Genomic DNA, 25029 nt, shown 5'->3' with positions numbered 1-25029 from the left:
CCCCTCGCCCCCGCCCGCCCCCGCCCGCCCCCGCCCGCCCCACGGCCCCACCTTCCGTGCACACGCAGGTGTAGGTGCTGGGCCCGTCCAGGCACTTGGCGCCGTTCTCACAGGGCGTGCTTGCGCACTCGTCCACGTCATACTGACACAGATGTCCGGTGAAGCCTGTGGCCAGGGGAGGGGCTGCTGTCACTGCTGTCCGAGGCAGTGGTGCCGGGGGCCCCCGCTGAGACCCAGCTGGACCGGAGCGGGGAGCTCCTGCGATGGGCTCCCCGGAGCCTGCTGCAGCCAAGCCCGGGCTCGGGACACCGCCCAGTCTCTCTTCTTGTCCCTTTTAGCTCCTGCCCCTCCAAGAGGCCCCTTGCCCAGCTGAGCTCAGCTGCTGTGGCCTCAGCCGCGTCCAGCTGTGAAGGAGTTCCCCAGGGTTTGGGAGGGCTGATTTATACCCTGCAGGCCCAAGCTCTGACCTGCTAATGCTTCCTGGGGCCCCGCACCCTAGGCTTACAGACCCCTCCCGCTCTGAGCCCCTCAGACGTTCCTGACGGTCACGTCCACTGCGGGTCATGTCCACTGTCCATGACGGGTCATGCCCACTGCTGGGAGTGCAGGCCAGGCCGACTCCCTCCCAGCTGCGAGCCCTCCGAGAGCCAGGCTGGCCCCTCTTCCCCACCCATGCCCCTCAGAGGTCCAGGGAGTACACTGCTCTCCCAGGGTGCTCTTGTCCCCAGGGAACCCTGGCAGCAAGGAGGAGTTCTGGGTCCTCTCGTGCCCCCAGCAAGGTGAGGGGCCAGCAGCCCCTGCCCAGCCTGGCCTCGTCATTCCTAAGATGAAGGCCTTGTCCCCCACCCCAGAGGCAGCTGTGTGGCACCCCCTCAGGGCAGTAGGGAGACACTCCTACAGGATGAAGCCCAGGAACCGTCCCCCCGCAGCAGAGTGTTGGGGCTCCCAGCCCAGAGTGTGGGGCTCAGCGGCAGCCCTCCGGGGGACGGGTCTCACCTGTGGGGCACTCGCACAGAAACTCATTGATTTTGTCCAGGCAGCGGCCGTTCTGGAGACAGGGGCTGCTGGCACACTCGTCCGTGTTGATCTCACAGTGCACGCCCTCGTAGCCTGGGGTGGGGGACGGTGAGGGGGTTCAGGGGCCCGTGAGCAGCCTGGGCCCAGAGGATGCGGCGCCCAGCTCCCGCTGCCCGCAGAGCCCACAGCCCAGCACCCCAGGGCCCGCGCTGCCAGCCCAAAGGCCGGCCCCTCGTACCAGGCATGCAGATGCACTGGAACTCCCCAATCTGGTCCAGGCAGGTAGCGTCATTCTGACACGGGTTCGAGACGCACTCGTTGACGTCGATCTCGCAGCGGGGGCCGGTGTAGCCCTGCAGACACTGGCACTCGAAGGAGCCCAGTGTGTTGATGCACTTGCCCGCGTGCTCACAGGGGTTGGCGCCTGGCGGGGGGCGGGGGGCGTGCAGCGGCGGTGAGAGTCTGCTTCAGGCACCCCGGCCTCTGGACGGTGTGGGGACAGGCCCGCCTCCCCCATCAGACTGGCAGTCCTCCAAGCGATGGCTCCCCCATCAGATTGGAGACACTGGTCCAGCAGCCCCCTTGGCTGTGCCCCCCCGCAGCATCCCTCGCCCTGACGCACCTAGTGAGCACTCGTCCACGTCCTGGCTGCAGGCCGGCCCCGTGTACCCCGAGGGGCAGGTGCAGATGGCCTTGCCGTTCACAGGGTTGGTGTCACAGTTGGAGCCCTCGTTGCAAGGGTTGCTGATGCACGCGTCATTCAAGTGGCAGAGCAGACCTGGCGGGGCGGCACCGGTTAGTCAGGCACCCCCCCCCCACCCCGCCTGGGGATGACCAGCCTCCCACGGCCACGCGACCGAGAGGCCCCGTCAGGCTCACGATACGCGGGTCATGCCGGGAGGTTCGTCGCCAGCAGGCCCGCCCCAGCGCGCCCCAGCCTTCTTCCCTCCAGAAAGGCCCCTCTCGTGCCATCTCTGGGGGCTCCGGGCGCTGCCAGCAGCATGTCCCAGGGATGGTGCGCCCGCCAGGTGGGGCCGGGGGAGCCGCCGAGCGGGCGGTGCCCTCCCCCTGCTGCCTGCCACCCCGGGCAGCCCCGCTCCTCCAGCCTGGCGCTCACCCGTGCGGCCGTGGGGACACTCGCAGTAGAAAGAGGCCACGCGGTCGTGGCAGGTGGCGCCGTGGAAGCAGGCAGCGCTGGCACAGTCGTCAATGTTCTCGCTGCAGTCCTCGCCCGTCCAGCCGTTGACGCACACGCAGGTGTAGCCGCCGTGGCTGTTGTGGCACGTCCCGCCGTTCTGGCAGGCGTTCGGCATCAGCTGGCACTCGTCCACGTCCTCGGTGCAGTACTGACCTGCGGGGCCGAGACCGTCCGGCTGGGTGAACGCCGCCGGGGCCCTGGGCCGCGAGGCACGGGGTCCGCCTCCGCCGCAAAGCCTTCCCCCCACCAGCCGCCCGAGCCGCTGCCCTGCCGTGGGCATGGGGCTCGGGGGCCATGCTGGTGCGCCGCTCACTGGATGTGAGCCCCAAACGCGGCCCAGACCCAGAGAGCCCGGCTGCAGCATGGGGCCGGCCGGGGCCAGGCTGCGGTTGGCCCACGCTGGGCAGCTGAGGTCGCGTGGGTGTGGCCACGGGGGCAGGGACCTCAGGCGCTGGTGGCGGGCCAGGGCTGCCCAGGCCACGCCGTCCCTGTGCGCCAGACCGGGCGGCCGCACCTGTCCACTCCGGTGGGCAGCGGCAGTTGTAGGTGTTCACGCCGTCCACACAGGCCCCTCCGTTCCTGCAGTTGTTCCCGGGACAGTCGTCCACGTTCTCCTCACAGTTCTGGCCAGTGAAGCCTGTGGCGGAAGGAGCGGGGGCCCGGTCAGGCCCGGCCCGCAGCTCCAGCGTCCTCCTGGCTGGACCCACTGCACCCACAGGTGGGGTGCTGCCCCTCTGTGGCCTGCCCTGGGTTGCCCGCTGCCTTGGGGCCTTTGGGGTCCAAGCCTTGTCCCCTGTTCTCCGTGGGACCAGGCCCCACGTTCCAGTGCCCATGGGTGACATGCTCCTCTCTGAGCGACCATTTGGCCCAGGGCCTGCTGAACAGACAGGGACTGGGGAACGCAGGGCTCTGGAGGCTCACTTGGAAACAGCCTCGTATAGTAGAGTTCCCTGTGGCTGCCTCCAGGCCAGGCACCATGTGGGGGGTCCCCACGGCGCCCCATGGGGATGCAGCACATGCCCCGTCTTAGGGAACTGCCCTGGGGCTGGGGAGGGTTCCAGGCAGGGGACCCACACGTGGCCCTCAGTTTCCCAGGAACAGAGGTGTGGTTCCTCCAGCTGGGGCCAACCTCTGCCTCACAGCCTCCCCGCTGGTCGGCTATTAACCTGCTCAACCCCCACTCACTCAATCATCAACCAAGAAAGGTGTGCTGGCAACAGTCCAACCTACAGCCGCTTACTAATTAATGCCCCTCCCGGGGTGCCTTTGAACCCCTCTCCTGCCATTGGAGCGGCCGTCTCCTCCCTCGGGGACCCCTACCCTACCAGTGCTGTGGGGGCCAAAGCAAAAGGCCAGAAAGAGCCAAGGTGCTAAGTGGGTAGCATTCTGGAGGACGCTCCCTCCAAGTGGGAGCTCAGAGCCCGGGCTGTGGCTCCCATATGTGCTGGAGCGGGCCTAGACCATGGTTTCCCCCATCCCTTTGGCAAGCTCCGGACACGGGGTATCCTCCGGTGGGTCCTGCAGCCCTCACTGTGGCCCCGGCAAGGCAGGCTCCTTGTGAGCCACGTGGCTGGATGGGAGGTCCCAGGCCCGAACTCACCAGGCCTGCAAAAAGGCAACTGAACCCAGAACCCAGGGGTGGGCCTGGCAAGTGGGCTTAGTTCTCAGTCCGCCTGGGCGATCCAAACAGCCAGCAGCACTGGGGCGGTCAGGTAGGAAGCGGATCACCCAGCACTACCCAGGAAATGCACGCGCCTGGCATCTGCACGCAAAGGCGTCTGATGCAGTGACAAGGCCCAGGGCTCTGCGGCCAGCAGGCAGGCGGGACACTTCCCTTTTGCTGGGGCGGGGGCGTACGGCAGCCGGGGCAGCCCCCCAGCAGCCCCAGGTCAGCCCCGTACGCCCAGCAGCCAAACCCGGCGACCCCACCATCTTAGCTCCTGCTCCTCCCCTGCCCCAGGCCCAGGGAAGTGCCGGCCATGCGGCCCACAGACTGCGAGGTCTTCATTCAAGCTTCCCGTCAGTAGTTTTTAGATCAGCAGCAGCAAAACTGACTCAGAAACTACGGTGCCAAGACCAGCCCATGCAGTGGGGCCGGTGGAGCCGGCTGCAGTGGCAGCCGTGGGTGGCTGCCCCTCACTGTCCCCCACACCCACAGGAGACAAGCCACCAGGGAGGCGGGACATGTCCCAGTGAAACAGGAGGTAGGCTGCAGTGGGCTTCACCACCGGCACATGGTTTCCAGGGAATTCAAGAAGAGGGAGCTCGTGCCCAACCCAGGAGTTTCAGAGCAGGGCGAAGAGCCAGGGGCCATGAGTGCAGGGGTGTCTAGGGGGCAGAGGGAACCCCTGTCCAGCTCGATTCACCCAGGGTTGCATCTCACCGATGAGCCTGCCCTGGGACTGGGTCCCTACCAAAGAGGGCAGGGAACAAGTGTTAGGGGGTCACAGCGGACCCCCCCAGGGGCGGAGTGATGGCCAGGGACTGGGATGACACCTGGACCCCATGCAGTCCACCTCCTGACTGGTAACCCTTCTAGACCCTTCCCTGCCCCAATACTGGACACCCCATTCCCACAGCCCTGGGGCTCCCGCAGCCGGCGGGACAGTACCTGGCAGGCAGGCGCACTCGTGGGTGGTGTCCCCCGTGGGGCGGCAGGTGCCCCCGTTCTGGCAGGGGGAGGGGCTGCAGGGCACGTAGGGGAGCTCGCAGTGGGGGCCGGTGTGGGTGGCGCGGCAGGTGCAGCGGTAGGAGCCGACCTCGTTGTGGCACGTGCCCCCGTTCTGGCAAAGCCTGGGGTTCTGGCTGCACTCGTTCACGTCCTGCCGGCAGGTGGGGCCGTGGAAGCCGGGTGGGCAGCCGCAGATGTACGAGGCCTCGAAGGGCAGGCACTGGCCGCCGTTGGCACAGGGGTTGGAGGCGCATGGGTCGGCCTGCTGGCACGTCTTCCCTGGTGGGCGAGGGGCAGTGAGCGGGTCACACGGGCTTCCGGCTGGCTGAGCCCAGAGCCTCCTCCAGGCCCCAGAGGTGGCTTCCGGGCACCACGGAGGAGCCCACCCCGCACAGACCTACAGCGGCATCTCTTTAGTCCCCAGGACCCGACAGCAGGACATGGCCATCTTCCTGTGGATAGGGACTGAGGTGCCCGGGACACATGGCTGGTGGGGGGAGGCAACCTCGAGACCTGAGCCGGTCTGTCCCCTCCAGGGCCCGGGGCGGCCTCAGAGCTCCTCACCGAGAGCTAGCCTGTCCCTGAGCTCAAGACCAGACAGAGGAGCCCCATCCTCGTGGAGGTGGGGAGGAGCGGGGACCCCCGAGCAGCCGAAACCAGACAATTTCAGGGCTGGAAAGGGGCATGCCGACTCTAGGGCAGGGGTCACCAACCCCAACGGCCTGAAAAGAGCCCTAGAGCCTCTCCCTGCCACACCGACGGGCTCGGCCTCTGCCCTGTGCGTCCCGGCACGTGGGCAGCCGGGGCAGGGCCAGGGTTAGGGGTCCTTAGGGCCGCCGCCCGCTCTCACCTGACCAGCCCGGGGGGCAGCGGCACTTGTACTCGGAGAGCGTGAGCAGGTCACAGGTGCCCCCATTGCGGCAGGGGGTAGACAGGCAGGCGTTGTCTCGGGGCGTCAGGCAGAGGGGCCCGGAGAAGCCCAGGCGGCAGGTGCAGGCGTAGTCCACCAGACCACCACGGTCCACGGCGTGGCACGTCCCAGCATTCTTGCAGGGGGCGCTGAGGCAGGGGTTGGGCGCCTGGCACCGCTGGCCCGCGAAGGCCCCGCTGCAGCTGTGGGGGACACACAGAGTGGTTACGCATGCCAACGCCCCGGACCCTGCCCCGGCCTGGCCCCCGCTCCCCACCCCGGTGTCGGCAGGGCCTGCAGCTCGTGTGGCCAGGTGTGGGCTGGGGGCTCCTCCGGGGTGGCGGAAGGTTCTGGGACCAGACATGGGAGGTAGTTGCACAAGACCACAGACGTGCCAACCGCCTCCGAACTAGACGCTTTAAAGTGGTTAACTTCACATTCAGTGAATTCCACCTCAATTAAAAAAAACGATCATGTTAATTGGAGCATCGGGCTGGAGAGCAGAACGCACGGTGGGCAAAGCCTGGGTTTCAAAACCCGCGCGGGCATCTGCGTGAGCGGCTGGGCGAGCTGGCAGAGGGGGCCACACGGCCGGTGCCAGCTGTGCCCTAGGAAGGAGCGCTCTGCGGCTCACCTGTTGGGGGCTCGTCCGCGTCTCCCTGCTAGCTCTCCTGAACCAGCGAGCCTTATTTGGGTAATAGAAGGGTTCATGGATCGCGAGCACAAGAGGCCTGAGACGTGGGAGACTGCTCCCCGCTTCCTTTCTGAGGAGGAGTTCCCTCTGCTGGGGTCTCTTAGCTGACAGGAACACCACTGGGACACAGTCGGTGCCCCAACTCCACCCCCTGGTCCCCCACGCCCAGTGCCCAGACACGGTTTCCCCCTTTGGGATCAAGTCTTCACAACATCCAGGTGACATCAGCCGCAAGCAAATACACCCATTTCACGGCAACAGAAATCAAGGTGCCCAGAAGTGCATCCTTCCCGAGCCCTCGGTGAGACAGCCCGGGGCTGGGGAGCAGGGGGTGAAGGCCGCCACGTCGGCCAGCTCCGTGCCCTGCCCCAGAGCCCGGTGCTCAAGCTCCATCAGGAGCGGACAAACTGGGAAGGGGGCGTCTCACAGGTTCTTTGCAGGGATGGGGCTCTGCACAGACCACCCCCATCCCAGAGCACCTGTTGGCCCAGTTTCTGAAGTCACCCTGTGGCCTCGCACTCGAGGGGAAGTGCAGTGAGGCCCTGGGACCAGCCAGGCATCGTTCTTCCCAGGGGCACAGGCTGTGAGGCGTAACAGGGCCCCGGCCCGCCTCCGGCCCACGGTAGCCTGGGAAGGCCGGGATGCCACACCCACAGCTCCAGGCACCGGGTGGGCAGGCCCTCCGCCCCCTGGCAGAGGCGGGGTGGGCAGGGAAGCTCAGGCCTCCGGAAGAAGAGGGGGCTCTCCTGAGCATGGAAACGCCCCATCGGCCAGAGCCCCGCCAAGAAGGGGCTTCCCCCGGCCCTGGCACCGAAGCGACAGCCACGGCCATCCCACAGGGACCCCACCCTCAGCAGGTGGCAGCCTGCCAGTCCTCACTGCCTCCCCCCGGCCTGCCCCAGGGGCCAGAGCCAGAGCCACAGGGGCGGGTGGCAGTCTGGGGAGCCGGGGTCTCAGGGTCTCCGCATCTCTCAGCAATGAGCTGCCCCTGTCTGTCCCCAAGGCCTGGGCTGCGTCTGTCTCCCTGCAGGTTTTTATCTGTGGCGGCCACTTGGGGAGGTGACAAGGACAACACAAAATGGCCCACCCTGGCCCACCGTCTGTTGTCAGAAGCCAACAGTCCCAAGCCAGCTGGCCTCAGGAAAACCAGTCGCCCTTTGCGGGGCGCAGGGAGGGATCAGGACGGAGCCAGGCTCCTGCCCGGCCCGCTGGGGAAGCAGGCTGTGGGGCTGGCGGCTCTGGCACGGCCCCCCGACACACCACCATGCTCCAGGACTCTGGGGAGTTACTGACCGTCTGCTCCTGGCCTCAGCGGTACTGGGAGACCGGAGAGAAGCAACGGGAGACGGGTGTGTGGGGACACAGGCAGCACCTCCCCCAACCTATCAATGCCCTCCATTGTCAGGCAGGAGCTGGCCACTGCTCCCGCTGCGAGAAAAGGCTCTTTTTCTCTCTCAGCCACTGATGGGGCGTGCGGGTGGAGGACGCTGGGCCACTAGAGCAGGGTGGGAGCCTACCTTGACCACACCGCCCCCTCCCTCTCGGAGCCCTGCTGGTTTGAGGGGAGGGAAGCCTTCAGGGTCCCCCAGGGAGTATCTCTGGGTCTCCCGGCCACTAGACAGATTCCTAACTTGTTGGGATGCTGGGCATCCCCAGATGGACCGGAAGGCTCATCCCTAAACTCTCCAGCAGTGGGACAGCGCCCCTGTGAACAGCCCCCCTGCTCCGGCTCAGGAGGGGGATTCTGGTGGCAAGACCATGGGACAATCCACCAGGATGGGTGGCATCCTCGCCGATGAGGCCAGCAGGGGAAAGTCGCCAAGACGTCAGGCGTTGGTAGCGTGGACAAAGGCTGGCCAGGGAGCAGGTGCGCCTGTGGCCGGGGACGCGGGCGGCAGCTGCTCCCAGCCGGGCGCCAAGCAGGGCGGGCGGGGCAGGGGCCAGGGAGGCTCCTCTGTGGGGGAAAGCGGCAGCTGAGAAGGCCCATTGTCTTCCCCAGTCCTGCCCAGGCCAGGCAGACACTACCGTGAAGGCATGCTGTCCAGCCTGCTGGCTCCTGGGCTGGGCCTGGACGTGGCCACCATCCGCCACCAGCACCCCAGCTCCAGGACGGCCAGGCCCACGAGGGAAGGGGGGGGTCCCCGCAGACCGGACAATAGAGGCAGATGCTTTGTGGGGCCGTGTGGGATATGACCTATAACAGGGCTCAGCCAGGAGCCTGAGCCAAGGGGAAGCCCTGAGCCAGACACAGGGTCTGGGATGGCAGGTGCTTGGGTTAGCTTTGGGCCAGTCCTGGAGGCCACCCTTTCCCTGCTGTGCCTGTCCCCCCTCCAGTCCCCGACCCTGCCATCTCTCCCCTCTGCCCCTGTGTCCACCTCTCACCCCACCTGGCCACAGCACGGGAGCTGCCCAGGGATGGACACCTGTGGGCCCCTCTGCCCACAGCCCCCAGACTTCCCAGAGGGGGCTGGAGGGACCAGGAGGCCGGTCTGTCCTCCGTGCTGGTCTTGGAAGGCTGCTCTAAGTAAGTGCCTGGTGGGAAGGGGCCCTGGCCTAGCCAAGGGAACAGCACCCGACAGCGGCCAGCCTGCAGCGGGCCCAGAGCGGAGCCTCGAGTGACCCGAATGAAACCTCCTGTAGGTCCGCATATCCTCCTGTCCAGGCAGGGTGGGGAGCCCAGGGCAGGTGGGGGGAGCCCCCTGCAGACCAGACAGGGACAGTGGCTCCCTCCTGGAGGCCACCCAGCATCTGTCCCCCCACCTGCCCTTTCTCCTGTCCTCTGCGCTGCCCGCCCGCTCGTCAGGCCGACCCACGCTGGCTGTGGCAGGTGAGGGACAGGTGGGCTGGGGACTCGGGGGGAAGGCCACGGAGGGGGCCGAGACGGGCCAGGCTTCCAGCAGACACCCTGGCTCACGGAGGACCGCCAAATGGCTGCTGGGCCTGCTGTCCCCAGCCCTGGCCGGCTTTGTTCCCACCTCCATATTTCCACCCACTCCCTCCTGCTCGCCCCTGCCCTCCCCGCCCGCGCTCCATAGAAATGCGACTCCAGAAAGCATCTGGAGGCAGATGTTGCTGTGACCTTTCACCCGGGACTAATTCTAAATTGTGCTGTTTTCCTTTCTAAGCTAAGCAGCCATCTGCCACCCCCAGGGGACAGATGACAGCTCCCTCAGCCCCAAACTAGGAGACAGAGAGGGAGGGAGGGGTGAGGAGAGCTGGGCTTGGCTCTGCCCTCAAGGAGTTTGTGGTCCAGAGGGAAGCACGGGGCCTGCACCCTGGCCAGCTGGGGGGCCGGGGCAGTGATGGGGTTCCCCTCCCTCTGTCCCTGCAGGAGGAACCCGATACCCCAGGAGAGCTGCTTCCTGGGGGTGCAGGGGGAGTGTAGTGGGAGCAGAGGGGCTCTGGGGGCTCGGGTGGAGGAGGGGCTCTCTGTCCCACTCTGTCTGGGCCTCGGTTTCCCGAGTGCAGTGGAGTCGGGGGGAGCTCCACGGACTGCACGAGCTCAGAGGGCCCTCGTGCATGCCGTCCGGCGACCTCACCGTTCGGCGGAGGGGACTCACGCTCGCCAGCACTGGATTTGGTTTCTGTGTGATTCACCGCGTCTCTGGGAACACACGGACGGACCCAGCTGAGCTCTGCGTGTTTATGGAAAGTTGTGAGGACGCAAGGACGTGCCCTCCCAGGGGCGACCCACGCTGCCGGGACCGGGACGAGCTCCAGTGCAGGACCGGGACGAGCTCCAGTGCAGGACTCGGGCGGGCTGGCGGGGGGACACTCCAAAGGGGAGCAAGGCCCACGCCTCCCATCGCAGGGAAGGAGCGCCGCGCCCAGCCCAGCGGGCAGCCTGCAGCCAGGGCTCCTTGCTATGGAGAGCCAGCGGGATGCGCTCAGCGTCCCTCCTTAACGGAGTCCACCCGGCCCCGCGGAACCGCCCATCTTCCCACCACCGCCGGCAGGGCCCGTGCCCCACGGCCACAGGATCAGTTACTGGGGAGCAGCACAAGGAGGTTCACTCCTCACCACCCCGGCCCCCAAGCTGCCCGCCCCCCATATGGCCCCCGCCCTGCCTGCAGCGGACTGCCTGCCTAGAAGCCCCCTCCCACAACACCCCTGCTGCCCCTCCACGAGTCTTCTGCCCAGGAAGCAGTTCGGGGGCCCCTGGGCTCCTGCTGTGTCCGGGTCAACCAAGTCAACATCACCGATGGGCACTGGTGCCCAGGGCCGGGGAAGCCTGGCTGCTCCTCCCAGAGCCCAATCCTATGCTGTTCAGCCAAGGACGACCACCTTCCAGCCAAACCACCAACACCAGACATAAAACTAGGGCTCGCCCACCCTGGGCAGCTGGGCCGGGAGTGTTGGAGACCCTGGCCAGGGGGGAAGAGAACCATCCATGTCCCAGCCCACCTAAACGGGGCCACCTGTGGACTTCCTCAGGTAGACCGAGGGCAGGTCAGAAAGACCTCAGACCTGAGGTCCCCAGAGCTACAGCCATGGGTAGTAGGGTCAGTGAGCTCAAGTCTTTCTCTGGTCAAGGCTTGGCGGGGGGAGGGGAGGAGTCCTAGGACCTCGGCCCCTGTCTCGGGCAGGGCCAGTCCAAGTCTCCCCGCAACCCAGCAGGGGCCACCTGTCTTACAGGAGGCAACAGCTGAGTGATGACCACAGGCTGGGCAGGGAGCTCGGCGACCTCTGTGGGCCTCCCCCAACGGTGGCCCATCTGGGGACCTGGCGCCCTTTCCCACTGGGAACGGCCAGGACAGCTCAGCTCTGGGGAGAGCACCCCCACACTGGAGATGTAAGAACTGAACCAGCGCCCAGGCTTTCCGGCCCCAACAGCTGCTGACAGTCCTGCTGGCTCTTTGTCTCGAATCTTTTCCCCAAGTTGCATCTTTGGAAGGTCTCAAATATGCTGGGAAGAGGAAATGCAGGAAGAGCCCAGCTTCCTTCCCCGGCTCTGGGGGAAGCCCTTTGTGTGGGGGAGGAACCTGTTCTCCTGGAAAGTCACCTTTCCCACTGCAGGGAAAACAATGCCTCCAGTGGCTCATTGTCCCCATGTCACTCAGGGCTGCCCCACCCTCGGCCTGGGAAGTGGCCAGTGGTCTGGAGGGAGGGAAAGACCAGTGCAGGAGCCAGTGCGGGAACCGGGACGCACTGAGATGGCCGAGCAGCCGGGGAGAGACAATCCAGGCCCACCTGTGGGGTGGGGAGGGCTGCTGCTTGGCACAGCCAGCAAGATCAGGGTCTCCCAGGGTCACAAGAGAGCCCCGTGGAGATGAGGTATGTGAGGAAAGTCTGCTGCCCACCCCCACTCAGAGAATCCCCCCAGCCCCTCACCCCCGGTCTGCCAAAAGACAGAACCCCAAACTAGAGACAAGGGTGGCAGGTGTGACCTCTCCTGGGCTCTCCCGAAGGCCCACTGCCCCCCACAAAGGCAGGGGCCTCTGCTCCCAAGCAGGATGGAGCCCAGACCCACACCCCCAATCGCTCAGAAGCAATGAAGGAATCGACAGGCACACGAGGCCATGGGGAGGGCTTAATCCAAAACTCGATTAATGAAGTCAGCAAGCGCAGACTGAGCTCCCGCCAAAGCCAGAAATGACTCTGGCAACTTCCTGCCTCCACTCCCAGGAACAGATGCCATCTCAGGAGACGTGGGGAGAGGAGAAGCCTGCACAGTGACACCCCTGACCCCCGGCCGGCCAGGGTGGACCCCCAGGGGCACTTGAGCGCCTTTTCAGAGTCTGCTGAGTACGCCAAGGACCCTCTCACATGGCTTCCAGAATGAAGACACAGAACCTGTGCTGAGACCCCACCAGCTTCCCCTCACCGGGCTCCCACGGCGGCCCTGCAGGCACATACTGGGCCCATTTCACAGATGAGAAAACCAGGGCCCAGGCACGTTATGCCCACTGCAGCAACTGGACTTGAACACAGCTCTTAACCAGCAGCCAGTCCCCCAGGGGCCATCAGAGCCAGGCTGCCCCCTGTCTCACCCGGAGGCAGCTACAGGTCCAGCAGGAGGGTGTGTGTCCCCTATACCCCAGATACCCCGCCCAGGAGGCCTGGATTTCTCACCTGACCGCCCCAGCCCCCGAGGGACACAGCAGACAATGCATTCCTACCCCCAGCTCAGCTGAAACACAAAACCCGGGGTGGGGGGTGGTGGTCTGGGAATCAGGAAGCCTCCCAGCCAGCTGTCTCTGGGCCCGGCTCCCCTGCAGCCCTCGTCCCGCAGGAGGGCTGGTCATCCTCCTCCACGGGGCTGGGGGGCTTTCCTAGCCATAGGTGCTGGCGCGAGAGGGCCAGAGCTCACAGCCAGCCTGCTCCCTGCGGCACACAGCAGGGCTACCCTGCCTGCGGGGACCTGCAGGGCCACCTGTGGGTTCCCTCTGGCCGGGCCGCAGCATGGCAATATGGTCCGTGGTGGTCCCAGAGCTCACTCCCATCCTGCCCCTCTCACCAGCCCTTTCTCTCTGGCCCCGCTGCCCACTCATGCCCACTGAGCACCCCCACCCTAGACCAGGCCCCACGCTCCCCCCACAGGCTTGCATACCTGGCTGTGTAGCTCTGGCCATCGCCCCAGGTCCGGCACGGCCTCCGAGGTGCCCTGAGACACAGCAAATGCCAGAAGACAGAGGCCAGGCCTGGGGTCGAGGAGGTAAGAGGGAGCCTGCATTGTCATCGTCTGGGGACACCCGGCTGTCCGGAGACAGCTGGCACGGGTCTATGGCCCTCAGGAGGGCATTTCCCTGCAGGGAAAGCAGGCGGCTCTCGGGCTGTGCTTGACCCTCTGCCCTAGCATGAGCTTGGCCCAAGTGCCCGGGTGGGGCCTGTCTCAGGAGAACTTTCTCGGAGCATGAGGGGATGGCTCTGGTGCGGAGAAGAACTCACCCCACCTGTTGTCAGGGACCGACCGTGTTAGAGCCACGTGTGAACCCAGACAAACCGAAAGGGGACACGGACTCGGAATCACCCCAGACAGGCCATGAGGGTTGCACCTGCCGGCCAGGAGTTCTACGGGACGCCTCACCCGGCTCGAGGCACCTGGTCCCAGTCCTCCCCAAGGGAAAGGAGCTCAGAGAGGTGAGTGGGCAGCCCCAGGCCACACAGCACGGTAGGGGGGGGGGGGGAGGAAGCGCATTCACCGGCCTGTGCTGCTGATGGAAACGCCACCCCAGCGCCACGAGAGCGGCATGCTAAAACAAGGGAAAGCCCTGCTCAGGGCAACCAGCTTGGACTGCCGCTCCTTCCAGAACCTGGAGCCACCCAGCGGCCTCTGGCCTCAACTTCCTGCTGTGTGCCCACCTCCAGCACTGGCCTGGGCTCAGGAGCAGAGCACAGTGCCTGCCAAGCACCAGGGGAACAGGCTGCCATGCGCTGAGCCCTGGCTGAGCGGTTACCGGGACACATGGCCTGGCCTGCCGGGCTCTTGGGCAGACACGGCCGAGGCCGCCCTCACTCTGACCCCGGGGAAGGGAAGCGGGGAGGGGGCCGCCCCGCCCCGTGGGCCGCCCCATGGGAGCCGGGACCAGCCAGGCGGACAGGTTGGCCCGGAAGGCCCAGAGGTAGTCACTTCGCCCAGGCCCTGGAGGGCGGGAAGACAGAGGCTCTGAGGGGCGGGTGGACGTGCGGCAGGACCCTCCCCACCGCCCGGGCTGAGCTCAGCGTCGCTCTTACTGAAAAGCTGTCGGGGGGAAAAACACACACACTCAAAACTCTGGCTTCTTCCCCAAACCTCTCATTTCCAGTAACTGTGCAGTTTCCGCTCACCAACAACCGACACAGAGGAAATGGTGGGAGGCAGGTCCCCAGCCCCATGAAGGGCCCTGCTGCGCAGGCCTGGACAGACCTTTCCAGAGGCTGCCAGCTGCCGCTCTCCACGCCTACACCCCTCCCGCCGTCCTGCAGCGGCGACCCCCCTCTCCCCCTGCCTGTCCTCCGCAGCCTGGCCAGGCTGGTGGGAGGCCTGTGCTGCTTCCTCCTGGCAGCTTCCTGTCCCGGAAGGGGACACCCCACCAGGGCAGGCGCACTGAGCAGGCTCTGTGACCCAGGCTGGTCGGCGGAGGATCAACCGCGGATCTGGCTGGGTCCTCGGTTCTGGCCCCCTGGGCAGATGCCTGTGGCTCAGCTGTGACCCAGGCCAGGCCACGACCGTGGGGTGAAGAAGGCAGAAGACCAGCAGCCGGGCGACCGCCCAGGCCCGGAAGAGTCCCCAGGGAAGGGAGCAGCCGAGGGCCCAAGGGCCACCATGGCATCCTCCTGTCCTGTTGCATGACCCCGCGTGGGTCCAAGAAGTCTTGGGGTGGGGGGTGTCTCAGATGTTCTGGGGCCACCTCTCAAGCCCCAGCTTCCTGGGGCCCACTGCTCTGACGGTGGGATGGTCGTGACCATCCACCCAGCTCCCCAAGGCCTCAGCTCCCCCACGGGGGAGCAGTTTGCTCAGCAAATAAACACTGTCAACAGTGATAAGGCGCCGCTTACCCAGCTTAACGGAACCAACTGCAGCCCTGAGAGCTCGCGACAGACAGCCGGCCCACTGAGGGGTGAGCTGGGACAGCTGGGGACAAATCCTCACCCACTCATTAGCATGTGGCCAGGATGGGTCCCAGCCCCAGACCGGCACCGACGCCAGAATGTGGCCACTTCTCTGGCGAGCATCTCAGCCCACCCATCACGCCCACCCATCTCTGAGCAGCCTGTGCACAGGGGAGGGCCCGGGGAGCGAGCACGGGTCCCCACCTCAGCAGGGCGAGCTCTCGGGCTGAAGGGTCCTAAGCCACGGCTGGGCCAGGACCGTGTGGGGCGTCCCAGACCGTGACCCAGCTGGGGGCTGGCCGCTGTGTCCGGGGGATGCTTGGGTTTGGAAACTGCATGTGTGGGGGTCCGAGGCCAGGCTCCCCAGTGCACACCTCCCCACCAAGGCCCACTGTGAGAGCAGGACCCCAGGCCCTTCTTCCCGGAAGCTGTGCACCCCGGAGAGCTGCCTTCATTTGCTGGGGGGCGGGGCAGGGAGGCGCAGGTGTGACCTCCCGAGAAAGCCCCCGGCCCCCGCCCAGGAGACAACAAATGGCAGTGGGGGCAGGAGGAGGTCGGCTGCCCAGCGGGAGACCGAGGGGTCCACCACCCACTCAAAGAAGCATCAGGGGGGAAGCCAGGGAGCAGGGGCTTAAGCAAAGTAATTCGCCTGAGAGCGCTAATGACTTGACACACTGATCCCCGCTGATCCCCGCCCCCAGCCGGGAGAAAGCTGTGCAGGGACACTGCCACCACTTGGCGAAACACTGCGGGGGGGGGGAGACTTTCTGCCCCAGAATTCCACGGGTCTCAGAGAAGCCGAGAGAGCCGCACTCCCACCGACAGGAGTGAGCCCGGGTGCCAGCATGCCCACGTCTGCCTGACCGGGAGGGACCGTGGTGCTGCCCTGGGGGAGACACGGAGCCTACCTTAGCCCGGAAGGCAGCGTGCAGGGACCCCGTCTGCATCTAAGAGCGAGGGCCGGGCCCCAGGCCTCTCTGTCTTCCACAGGGCCACACCCAGGAACTCGGAGCCCATCCTGCGAGTCCAGAAAGGCCAGCAGGCGACGACCACACCCCCGCTCCCGGGGCCTGCTGTCTGTCCTGCGGCACCGCATCTCCTCTCCCGTACGGCAGGGCCTGCGTCTGCCTGGCCTGCCCCAGCACCTACTAAGCGCTCAGTAAGACCTTCCTCCCGCCGCAGCCCTGCGAGCTCCTTGGGGCAGGCTGGTGCTTGGCGGCCAGTGAGAGCAGGGTCCAGAGTGGACATGGAGCCTGAGCAGGCCAGGGCCACAGGCAAGTCAGGCCTTCCCGGGTGACTCCCCTGGGGACATGCCAAGCCGCACGCCTAGGGTCAATGGGACTGCAGGCCGGCCACCCAGGCCCAGAGACTGAGTGCCAGTTCCTCCAGGAAGCCTTCCAACCCCCACCTCCTCTGTTACTTCAGCCTGAGACCACAGGACCTGGGTGCTGACGCCCAGCACCAGCCCATCCCAGACGTCTCAGGGACATGGGGTCCAGGGCAGGTGGGTCCCACAGAGGGACACTGCCCAGAAGCAGCCACATCGTGGGGCTGTGTGAAACATCCTGGACAGGCAAATCGGGGGCAGAAAGCAGATTAGGGCTGGCCAGGGCTGGGGGCTGGTCTAGAGCAGGAGCTCGCAGGGCTGTGGAGCTGGGGCCCGGGGCCTGGTGCTGCAGGGCGGTGGCCGGAGGATGGTTTCTACTGAGCGCTTAGTAGATGCTGGAGGCAGATGAGGCAGACGCAGGCCCTGCCGTGTGGGAGAGGAGATGCAGTGCCGCAGGGCTGGCCTGCGGACGGACAGACGGCAGGCCTCAAGCCGGACGGCGCTGGTGCTGGCACAGCCTTAGGAATGCAGCAGGTGCCCGACGGTGCACTCCAAGTGGCTAAAACAGCAAAACTCATGATGCCTGTGACTGATCCCCCAAATAGTCATCTATGCAGCCCCCAACCCATCTGTCAGTCCCTCTGTCCTGGGGTGGGGGGTGGGGCCCAGTCTGAGAAGACACCCCAGGGTCCGGGCTGCTCCCGGAAAGGGCCTTCCTTGGCCTGTCTGCCCTTCACCAGAACACCTGTGCTTCAGCACGCCCTCCCCAGTGGGCACTGCCCAGCCCGGGGCGGGGGGGTTGGGGGGGGCGGGCATCTGCTGGGAACACACCGGAGCCTAGAGTGGGGCCCAGACTCACAGAACCTGTCCTCCCCACCAGCCCCGCCTCACTGCCAGGCACCCCTGCCCCGCCCCGGGCATTTAAGGGCCCGTCCCAGGGTCCTGCTGGGATGCCACGGAGGGGAACGCCGTCTTGTACAGAGGGGGAAACTGAGTCCTAGGGAGGTGATGTGTGTCTGAAGGGGCCCCGCCACCTTCTAGGCCGTGCATGGCAGGACATGGGTGGGGGCACACACAGCCCACCAGAGCCAGCTAAGCCCCGGCCGTCCCAGGGAGCCTCGGGACCCACAGACACGCCGGCCCCACAGTCCGATGCATCAAAGCCGGCTGCCTGTCACGGCCTCTAGCGAGTTGCGGCTATGGCGGCACACGGAGCCGACGTAGGCAGAGCCCCAGCCCTGGCCCAGCCCCTTCCCCTCGAGGCCTCAGTTGTTCCCACCTGTAAACTGGCTTAAAAAAAATAAGCCAAGCAGTGCTGGCCAGCACCAGTGGGCGGCGGCCAACACCTAGAGGGGGTGTGAGCCAGCCAAGAAACGGGTCTGCCAGGGCCTTCGGGGGCCGGTCAAGGCGACCATCTGTGCCTGGACATCTTGCGGCTACGTTGTTGAGGAAAGCAATCTAGACACTCGCCCCAGTCTGCAAGCCGCATCCTCCCACTCTTTCTAGACAAGATGCGAAACAGGAAAGGGGCCCTCCCCACTCCAGGACGGTGCACCCCTCGACCTGGCGTGGCCCCGGCTGCCCGTGGAAGGCACGGTGAGCGCAGGGGGGCCGTCACCGGCCCCTGTGGAGTCCCGTGGGCCCCTCCCCTGCCGCCAGCTGCTGGGGGTCCCAGCCCCGAGCTGAAGCCCCCGCCATCCTACTGAAGAGCTTCTCCTCCATCAACAGCTGACCTGAACCCACCCTCTTCCTGCAAAGGGCACAGTTTCCTTTCTCTTTTAAAAAAATATATATATATTTCTTGCTACAGGAAAAACGTTAGCCACGGTGCAGGGGCAGGGCCTGGCCCCAAGAGGAACCTTCCTTCAAAAGAAGGCGGGTTCCTTGAGGTCTCCACACAGAGCGGGTAAGCACGGGGGCAGGTCTGGTTCACCCTGGGTGTCTCGCCCGTGTGTGTCTAAGCCGGTCCCGGGTCCCCGACGCCGCAGAAACAGAGGAAGCCCCACGGTGGCCTGGAGAGTCAGGCTGTCCCTCCCCCAGGCTTGCCCAAGACTCTCAGGTGACTCAGTGGAAACCGCCAGACCAGGTGACGGGAGCTGACGGAACAGTCCCTCTGAAGCTCGGCCCCGTCACTTCCCCCGCCCAAGCCTCCCAACCTCCTCTGGTAAAGGGAAGTTGTCCCTCGGGCCCTGCTTCCTCGGAGAGCAGCCAGGGAGAGCTGGGGACAGCGCGGGTACGACAGGGCGGCGGGTAGGGACACAGGCTTGGAGAGAGAGAGGGGCAGGGCCAGGCACCACTTTGTGCTCTGCCATCCTGGCAGGGAACCCCCTCCCCCCGCCCGGTGCCCGACCCACATGTGTCACAGGCCGGAGCCATGTCAGCCCCGGGTCAGGCTGCCCCACCCACCACGCTCACCTCCGCCCGACACGTCACACCCACGTGGTGTTGCCGGGAAAGTCACCCCATCACCCCCACCAGGGCCCAGGCTGGGGCGGACCAGCGCCCGCCAGCCAGCACATCGGGCAGCACCCGACAGGTGCTCAGAAGCATCTTGGGGGAGAGCACAGGGAACTGGGGGTGCGAGCCAGCGGCAGTAAAAAAACCGCCAGCTCCGGGGAACCCCTCCCCGGGCAGTGCCTTTTGCCGCCTCTGAAGGGACTGGTGGGCCGACCAGACACTCGAGAACGAGGATCCTGAAACCCGCCCGGTCAGCTCGAAGGGAGAAGCAGGGGGACCGGACACTCGCCCGGCAGCTATTACTCAATCTTCACACCACAGAGAGATCAGTCGTGGGTCAGAGCTCAGGTGACCCGGCGACGGGGTCATAGAGCTGGTGGGTGGCGGAGCCAGCCTCAAACACGGGCTGGTCCTGGAGCTAAGCCCCCAGCCGCCAGCCCGCTGGCCTTCTCTCCCAGGTGCTCCAGGCACGATGGCTCAGCCTGTTTCTGCGATCACCTGGGCGGCGACCTGGGGAGCAGACTTTCTCACGGGTCGGGGGAGCAGCTTAGCAATCCTGGGACATCAGCTCCCGCCCCCCGGCTGGGGCAGCCCCCCACCGTAAGGCTTTCAGACGGAGGATGCACGCTCACCCCAGTGGACAACAATCCCGTTGGGCCTTCTCCTTCCTCCAAACAAAAGAAAAGAGGAGATGGCCTCGTGAGTGTCCCCCAACCCCCAGCACTGACTGCCCTGGGCCTGGGGCTCGGCCCACAGGGACAGGCCCCGTGACCCTGGCAGCCACTGGCCCACCAGTCTCGGTGCCGGTCCTGGGAAGGCTTTCACACCAACAAAAACCTCTTCCCCAACCCTGAGCCCTAGAGCCACCTGACTAGTGGGGCTCTGGGGAAGCTTTCTTCTCTTTCGGGTGGAAACATATGACTCACCAGGTACTAACGTGTCCGGCACTGGGACACTACCGTCTCCATAGGGAAGCCAGCAAACCGACCCAGAGAGGTCAAGGACTTTCTGAGAGAGTCCAGGATAAATGCTACAGAGTCGAAATTCCTACCTAGGCTGGCACCAGGGGCCTCCGCCTCACACCTTGGGGGAAAGAAAGTGCCTTTCCCGCTCAGCTTCCCACCCAGCAGACTTTCCAGCGCCTCAAGGAGAACAGAAGGTCGCAGCAGAAGGCACTGGCCCCAGGCGCAGAAGGAGCCAGGGCCCACCACAGGAGTGGCCATGACGTCCCTGAGCGGCATCCCGAGTCCAGACCTGGGCCTCTGCACAGCTGGGCCTGGCCGGCACCCCATCCCTACTCCCCAGTCTCCAACGCAGTGCGACCCAGAGGTAGGGCCTCTGAGGACAGGGCTTCCGTTCCGTCTTCCAAGTGGATCTGTGGGGTGTGCACAATGGGGTTTCTGTGGGCCGAGCTCGGCTGAGCGCCAGGCCAGACCGAGGCAGGCTTCCCGCCAAGGAGGAGGGGGCCTCAGGCCCCAGTGGGGAGACAAGCCTGCCACCCCAGCCCCCAGTGGCTGGGCTCAGGCTGGCAGGGTACTAGGACAGAGGGAGGGGAGGGCACGCTGCACTATCGCTCTGTGCCCTGGAAGGGTCTCACCCCAATGGAAAGGAGGGGGCCACATCCCAAGGCAGCCCCCTTGTGGCCCCGGCTCCAGCCCAGGGAGACCCCAGTGGCTCCTGGGCCAGGATGTCCCTGCTCCTTGGTGGCACTGATGAAAGATGGCTCCCACTTTCCCCAGCACAGCGCCCCTCCTGCCTTCCCAGAGCCTCTGCAGACACGCAGGGACACCCCCCCCCATGCCCCATGGGTGAGCGCTGCCAGAGCAGGGCCGGCCGGCGGGAAGGGAGTCGGGAGTCATGCATTCTGGGAAGCCACGCATAATTAATCACACGGCATTAATCCGCCTCCCGACAATAGCCCCCGCGCTTCCCCTGAATCCCAGCTGTCGGTCTCTGAATGAAAGGAAACAAGATTTAGGGCATCAAGCGTTGGTGAGGCTTCTGCAGGAGAAGAAAAAGGACCCAAAAAACCAAAAAAAAAAAAAAAAAAGTAGTGTGCATTCATTAGCGTCTGACAAAGACACAGTCCTCTTTGTCTATTAAACCGCTCACAGACCTGCTTAATTGGCTTCAGTTCGGGGAGGGTGGAGGCAGGGAAGGAGGGGCTGCTTGCCCACCGGCCAAGGGTTGTCAAGGGAAGGGGCCCTTAGCAGTGGGAATGCAGCTCGCCCGAGGAGGACGGAGGACCCGGACCGGCTGGGGAGCCCCTGCTTCCTCGGTGCCCCTGCCCCCCACCCCAGGGGAGGAGAGGCCCTTCCTCCAGCCACCAACCGCCTCCTTGGACTCCCACCTCACCAAGTCAAGCCGCAGGCCAACGGCACAACAGAAACACTCCTCTGCGGCCGGTGTGCACGGGCAGGCCGGGTGCGAGACTGAACCAGGAGCCCCCTTCCCAAACGGGCGAGCCGCGGGAACGCACCCCACAACACACATTCCTGCCCCAGCTTCAGGGACCAAGGCCCAGCAGCCAATGGGTGGGGTGATGGGCCGGAGGGTGGGGGGTAGGGGGATGGCGGGGGGAGGTTGGAGCTATAGATGCCAAGACAGAACCGAGCCCTGGCAGGCACGCGCACCCCCCCCAACCTGGGGGATGAGCTCCCCAATCTCCCCTGAGGTCAGATAGGGGGAGCCAGGAAGGCCCAGAGGGGCGGGTCTGGCTTTGAACCAGCCCATTTCTGACTCGGAGGCACTGCCCAGAGGAGGCACCCCCCAGGGACCGGGCCTCTCTGAAGGCCCACAGCCTCTCCGGCGGGTCACTTGTTTCTCAGGGACTTTAGGGAGAAATGGGGTACCAGGAATTCCCACCGAGCACACCCTAGGAGTCCAAGGTGGCCCATAAAGGCGTGCTCGAACCTCCAGCAGCCGGACCAGCTCCGCACACACAGTGTAATTGCTGGTGATTAAGTAATTGCCAGACTTTGTCCAATAAAAGTAGCACGTGACCGCGCCCAGCCTTCTGGGCCATCTCCACAAGACAATGGCCTAGTGTTCTGTCCCCGCTGGCCCTTGATGCACAAGGCAGGGTCTCTGCTCCCGACAAAAGCAACAGGTCCCCACAGGGGCGCAGGGGTGCGTACTCACACACAGGCCTCGGTGCCGTTGGGGAACACTTCACACTTCCCGCCATTCAGGCAGTTCTCACTGGGCTGGGAACATCGCAGACCTGGGGAGGGGCAAGACGACAGGTCAGCCTGGGCGGCGGGAGGGCCCTGAACCCAGGGAAGGGGCCCCCCCAAGTGGCATCGCCACCCCTCTACCTACAAGGTTCTGCGTCATCATGGGCTTGCTGGGGGCAGGGGGCCTCAGAAACTCCCAAATGTGAACCCCGAGGGGCTTCAACACTCTGCCCAGAGTTCCGTGGTCAGAAATGGGGAGGAAGGGCAAAAGGCTGGCTGGGTGGCAGGTGGGCAGGTCACGCTCAAAGTGGACAGGGTGGCCTGAAATGCCATCTGGACAACAGTGAAGAAATCTGACATGACCCTGGGCCACTCTCCCAAGCATCCCCAACCCCTCTTCAATGGGGCTTCAGCGGGGAGCCCAGGGGGGCTGGGCCCCTATCCAGCCACCAGGACTGTCTTGCTGTTCAAACATGTTCTGTGAGGGGGCGGTGCTGAGGGGTGGGGTGGCCACACTGCCCCCAGCCCCAGCTCGTGGGAAAAGGCGACAGCTGCGAGGCTTGACGCCCCGCCCGCCTAGGAATCAGAGCAGCCCATTGTCACCAGGGCCGCCTCCTGGGGCACCGGGCTACACCGGGCTACACCTCACCTCGGGGACCTGGCCCCGCCTCTAGGATACCCAATACCTGCCCCTGGGGGGCGGGCATCTTCAGCTTCACCCAGGGGAGGGGAATGAAGACACGCGTTTGGAAGGAATTCGACCCCCTTCCCCAGAAGGGATTAAGCCAGTCGCTGCCTCCCCATCTTGCCAGCGCAGTGTAAAATAAGCGCAGTGTAAAATAAGCCCCTCCGGGGTGGGGACGGGTGTGACTTGGGACCCCACCTCCTGGAGGGGGGTGCTAAGTCTCCCCTCCAACTTTTAGGGGCCAGAGAGGAATTAATCTCCACTGGATCCCTCGACGTGAAGTGGAGAGGGACAGGCGCGCCTCCTCCACGTCCCCCTTCACCCTCGCAGGATTTCCAAGCTCCAACTCCGCAAAGTGAAAGTCCCGCCAGTCCCGGCTGGGGGTTCCGCACCCCCGCGCCACCCCCGGCCCCCGCCCCGGCCAGACCGCCGGGGGGCCTGGCTGGAGGCAGCGATCGCCCGTGGGAAGGAGACCCCCGGGTCCGCGGCCCTCGCCCGGCCCTTCGCCAACTGTCCTGAGTGGGGAGGAGGCCGGCTCGCCTAGCGCCCCACTGCCCACCACGCCCGGCAGCCTGGCCGCGCCGCACAGGGCAGCGCGACGGCCCGGACCCCACGCTCTGCGCCCCAACATCCGCCCGCGGCGCGGGCCAGCGGCAAGGGAAAAGATACTGGCCCCCAAAGCAACAGGAAACCAAAACCGACTCGATTCAAATCGAAAAGCAGTAGGCAGCTCGCCCGCCTGCCCCGGCGGCAAGCCCCACGCGTGGCTGACGGAGGGCGAGCCCAGGGCTGGGCCTCCCGGGGCCCCGGGGGCCCCCAGCGCCCCACGCCCGGCTTCAAACCCGGCTCCAGGCGCGGGCGGCGCGGGTCCACCCGGGTCGGGCAGGCGGCGCGGGGGAGGCTCGGTCCTTTTCCCCGAGTCCCGGGTCGCCGGGTCCCCCCTCCCCGCGCGGGCCGCCCGCTCCCCGCCGCCCGGGGCGCGCGCGCAGGTCGCAGCCAAAGTTTCCGGAGGGCGCGGAAAGTTGCGGGCTCGCGGGCGGGCGCCTACCTCGTGCGGCGAGCGCGGGCAGCAGCGCCAGGCAGAGCAGGGGCGCCGGGAGCGGCCGCATGCCTGCCCGCCCGCTGCCCGCTGCGCCGGGTGGCGGCCTCCTGCGCCGGGACGGCGGGGCTCGGGCGCACGGGCGCGCGCCGGACGGTCCCACGAGCGGGCGGCGGCGGCCCGCGGCTGCTCTCCGCTTCTCCGCGGGCGGGCGGCGCTGGGACCCTCGCGGCCTCCGGGCCCGGCTCGTGCCCCCGCTCGTTCCCCCGCTCGTTCCTCCGCTGCGCTCGCGCCCGCGCCCGCGCCCCGCGCCCCTGCGCTCCCTCCCGCGGCCGAGGCACTAGTGAGGCGCGGGCCGCCGTGCGCCCCGCCCCCGCCCCGGCCCCGCCCCCCGGGCCCGCCCCGCCGATCCCTCCGCACCCCTCGCCCTCCCTGGCCTCGCCCCTGCGCGCGCGCCGACCGCCTGCCTCTGCTCGGGCTGGGCGCGCGTCCCGAACCCCCGGTGCCCCGGCGCTGGAGGCCGTGGCGGGGCGAAGGGGCGCCGGGGCCCAGCCCTAGGGACTACTTCTTGTTCGAAAGTTTTCAGCGGCAAAAAGTTTGGTTCCGGACTGCGGAAGGATCCGGCTTCGACGGTCGCCGCGCTCGGCGACAATTGGCAAAGATTTGCATCTCAATAGCGGAGGAGGCGCGGGCGGAGTGGGCACTGGGGAGTCTGAGGGGACCGTGCGCGGTGGGGATGGGCGGCCAAGGCCGCGTAGGGGTCCCCAGGCCCGGGGCGGGAGAGGTCGTGCCCCCGACAGCCGTACGTAAGCCTCCTCCCAGCAGCCCTGAGGGCTCAGTTGCAAGCCTCCAGGAGACCCGACGGACACCCTAGCTCTAGCGACCCCGAGGGACGGTGACACCAGAGCTACGGTTTCTGGAAAGAGAGTTCTGGGGGCCCCAAGGAGACAACTTGGGGCCAACGCCCGGCCACACGATTGCGCTGCCACTCCCCCAGGAGGGACCCGCCCCTAGACGCTCCTTGGTCACAGTCCAGCCCCTTTTCTGGTGCCTCCAGCCTAAGATGCCCCAGAAAGCGCAAGAGCCCCCCCAGTCCCCTTGCTAGCGCCAGTGCAGCCCTGGGCGCCTCCCACGTGCTCCTTCCGCATGATTTATTTCTCCGCTGAGATGCCAGATTTGGGCATCCTGTGCCCAGCCGGGTTAAGCGCTGGGCGTTGGAAATGTCTGCCACAGTCCCCCCTAAAACCAAAGTTAATGGCCTGGCCCTGGGGACAGACACCCCTGTCCCAACACAGGGCGGTCAGCACCGTGGGAGGAGGCACA

At 66.2% G+C, this 25029-nt stretch overlaps 2 protein-coding genes across 2 annotated transcripts in view; one reads left to right on the top strand and one right to left on the bottom strand.

Annotated features, from left to right (window-relative positions):
• Nucleotides 1-23825, bottom strand: part of NOTCH1 (notch receptor 1) — a 42984-nt gene extending 19159 nt beyond the window's left edge. Inside the window, exons 1-10 of the mRNA XM_059410296.1 lie at nt 23716-23825; nt 21948-22029; nt 5737-5999; nt 4827-5165; nt 2730-2852; nt 2135-2368; nt 1640-1795; nt 1256-1441; nt 997-1110; nt 52-165 (exon numbers count right to left, since the gene is read on the bottom strand). Coding sequence (XP_059266279.1) covers nt 52-165; nt 997-1110; nt 1256-1441; nt 1640-1795; nt 2135-2368; nt 2730-2852; nt 4827-5165; nt 5737-5999; nt 21948-22029; nt 23716-23776 — 1672 coding nt within the window. The 5' untranslated portion in view covers nt 23777-23825. The remainder of the gene's footprint in view (nt 1-51; nt 166-996; nt 1111-1255; nt 1442-1639; nt 1796-2134; nt 2369-2729; nt 2853-4826; nt 5166-5736; nt 6000-21947; nt 22030-23715) is intronic.
• The window catches only part of DIPK1B (divergent protein kinase domain 1B), a 170336-nt gene that overhangs the window by 5977 nt on the left and 139330 nt on the right, over nt 1-25029 (top strand). The window lies entirely within an intron of this gene.

This window comes from Mustela nigripes, chromosome 9, assembly GCF_022355385.1.
Source record: "Mustela nigripes isolate SB6536 chromosome 9, MUSNIG.SB6536, whole genome shotgun sequence".
NCBI classification, from domain to species: domain Eukaryota; kingdom Metazoa; phylum Chordata; class Mammalia; order Carnivora; family Mustelidae; genus Mustela; species Mustela nigripes.
The sequence above is the reverse complement of the archived record's forward strand: the minus strand, read 5'-3'. Positions and strand labels throughout refer to the sequence as shown.